The 2,852-nt window shown below is 40.4% G+C and overlaps 1 protein-coding gene across 1 annotated transcript in view; it reads left to right on the top strand.

Moving 5' to 3' along the window:
• The window catches only part of LOC107571199 (unconventional myosin-IXa-like), a 94,731-nt gene that overhangs the window by 64,270 nt on the left and 27,609 nt on the right, over nt 1-2,852 (top strand). Inside the window, 3 exon segments of the mRNA XM_016257499.1 lie at nt 398-535; nt 937-1,074; nt 2,022-2,296. Of these exon segments, the coding sequence (XP_016112985.1) occupies nt 398-535; nt 937-1,074; nt 2,022-2,296 (551 nt within the window).

The raw sequence follows: 2,852 nt of genomic DNA, 5'->3' as shown, positions 1-2,852 counted from the left end.
ACACACACACACACACACTCTCTCTCTCTCTCTCTCTCACACACACACACACACACACACTCTCTCTCACACTCTCACACACACACACACACACAGACACACACACACTCACACTGTCTCGTGATGCCGATCGCTGTGTCTCAGGTGTTTCTGCAGGAGCGTCTGCGGGCAGGAGCAGTAGAGTTTAACAGTTCTGCTGGCTGGCTTTATTAGATTCTGTCAAACATCTCTCGCCCTCACACACACACACACACACTCTCACACACACACACACACTCTCTCTCTCTCTCTCTCTCTCTCTCTCTCTCACACGCACACACGCACACACACACACACACACACACACACACACTCACACTGTCTCATGATGCCGATCGTGTCTCAGGTTTTTCTGCAGGAGCGTCTGCGGCAGCGTCTGCAGGAGCAGCTTCATCAGGAGGTGCTGCGGAGGATCGTGTGTCTGCAGAGGAGCTTCAGGACGCAGCAGGAGAGGAGACGCTTCTGCAGACAGAGACAAGCCGCTCAACTCATACAGGTACACACTGCATTTGAGTCTCATTTTACCTGGTATTTATTCATTTTATTGGCTTATTGGGTTTTATTTTAAAAATGATATACTTAAAAAAAAATATATATATATTCATTAAAACACAATAAAGCAAGTAAAATAAAATACTAGGCCATAAACACACTCTCTCACACTCACACTCTCACACACACACACACACACACACACACACACACTCTCTCTCACACTCTCACACACACACACACACACACACACACACACACTCTCTCTCACACTCTCACACACACACACACACACACACACACACACACTCTCTCTCACACTCTCACACACACACACACACACAGACACACACACACTCCCACTGTCTCGTGATGCCGATCGCTGTGTCTCAGGTGTTTCTGCAGGAGCGTCTGCGGCAGCGTCTGCAGGAGCAGCTTCATCAGGAGGTGCTGCGGAGGATCGTGTGTCTGCAGAGGAGCTTCAGGACGCAGCAGGAGAGGAGACGCTTCTGCAGACAGAGACGAGCCGCTCGAATCATACAGGTACAAAAACCCCACATTGGGCTCTTACTGTCACTGCTTTGTCTCTAAAGTGGTATTTATTCATATTATTAGTGTGGTATACATTAAGCAGTTGTCCATGAGGGGATGTGCATCACTGTGATTTTACTACAATTAAAAAACATGGTACTAATGTTTTAAAAGAGTATATAAAGAGATATAAAATATATAAAATAATAATGTGCATTTAAAAATATATAAACTATTTAAAAATATATAAATTGTATTGTATACAACAGTGTTTGATTATTTAAATCATTTAAATTATTTAAAGTTTTAAAAATATATAAATTAAGTTACAAATATATACTATAATATATCCTGTAAAAATGTATGCATTCATTATTAAAAAAACATGTACAAAATATCAAAATATACCTTTTAAATCTGTCCCTGCAGCACAGAAGCAGTGTTGAGTCGCTGGGGGATATTTGTAGCAATAGCCAACAATACATTGTATGGATCACAATTATACATTTCTCTTTTATGCCAAAAATCATTAGGATATTAAGTAAAGATCATGTTCCATGAAGATATTTTGTACATCTCCTACTGTAAATATATCAGAACTTAATGTTTGATTAGTAATATGCATTGCTAAGAACTTCATCTGAACAACTTTAAAGATGATTTTCTCAATATTTAGATTTTTTTGCACCCTCAGATTCCAGATTTTCAAATATTGTCCGATCCTAACAAACCGTACATCAATGGAAAGCTATTTATTCAGCTTTCAGATGATGCATACATCTCACTTTTGAAAAATGTACCCTTATGACTGGTTTTGTGCTCCGGGGTCACAAATAAAAAGTAAAGGGGAGCTTAACTGTCTATAGAGTCAGCTATTTATCATATATCATCACGTATTATTTTACTAAGTAGTATGCAGTCTGTGCAGCGCAGTAAGCAGGGTTGTGTGTGTTTCTCAGCACTGGTGGCGGGACTGTCTGACTCGATCTGACGCGGAGCTCCAGCAGGGGGCAGCACTGCGTCTGCAGGCGTCCTGGAGAGGCTTCAGAGAGCGACAGCTGTACCTGCGGCGGAGGAGAGCAGCGCTAGTCATCCAGACGTGCTGGAGGAGAGTCCTGCAGACGCGACACACAGCCGCGCGCCTCATTCAGGCCGTCTGGAGGAGCTGCAGACACAGACACAGTGCCGCCGTCACGCTTCAGGCCGCCTGCAGGGGGCAGCAGGCCCGGCACAGGTCAGGACACTCACATCAGCGCTTTCATCCACTGCACTGAAGGCACAGATTTGTATCAGAAAGGCCTGCAAGTAACCTAAATAGAGATGTATGCAGGAATGAGGCCCTAATTAGGGATGGTAATGATTCATTTATGATAAATGAACTGCATAAATGTCCACTTGTGATTATTAAATGGATTAATCTATTATAAATGGACTAATTAAGCTTAATTATGAGGATAAAATGTCTCTCATAGGTGTAGGATGGTATACCTTATTTTATTTTTTAGTTATGTTTATCTATTTTTTTACTGCATGAAATTGTAATGATTTATAATTAGGGGTGTTAATGAATCATTCATATTTATAAACTATTAGTCAACTTTTTTTTTTTAAATGTTTTTTTTGTTACAGCACTTGTATATCATTGCTCTTTTGTTGATTTTGATTGCTTCTGTTGTCCTCATTTGTAAGTCGCTTTGGATAAAAGTGTCTGCTAAATGACTAAATGTAAATGTAATGTAAATATATATATATATATATATATATATATATATATATATATAAACGCACAA

Source organism: Sinocyclocheilus grahami, unplaced genomic scaffold (assembly GCF_001515645.1).
Source record: "Sinocyclocheilus grahami isolate Dianchi unplaced genomic scaffold, SAMN03320097.WGS_v1.1 scaffold1564.1, whole genome shotgun sequence".
Taxonomy (NCBI): domain Eukaryota; kingdom Metazoa; phylum Chordata; class Actinopteri; order Cypriniformes; family Cyprinidae; genus Sinocyclocheilus; species Sinocyclocheilus grahami.
Note: the sequence above shows the minus strand (reverse complement) of the source record. Positions and strands in the feature narration are given on the sequence as shown.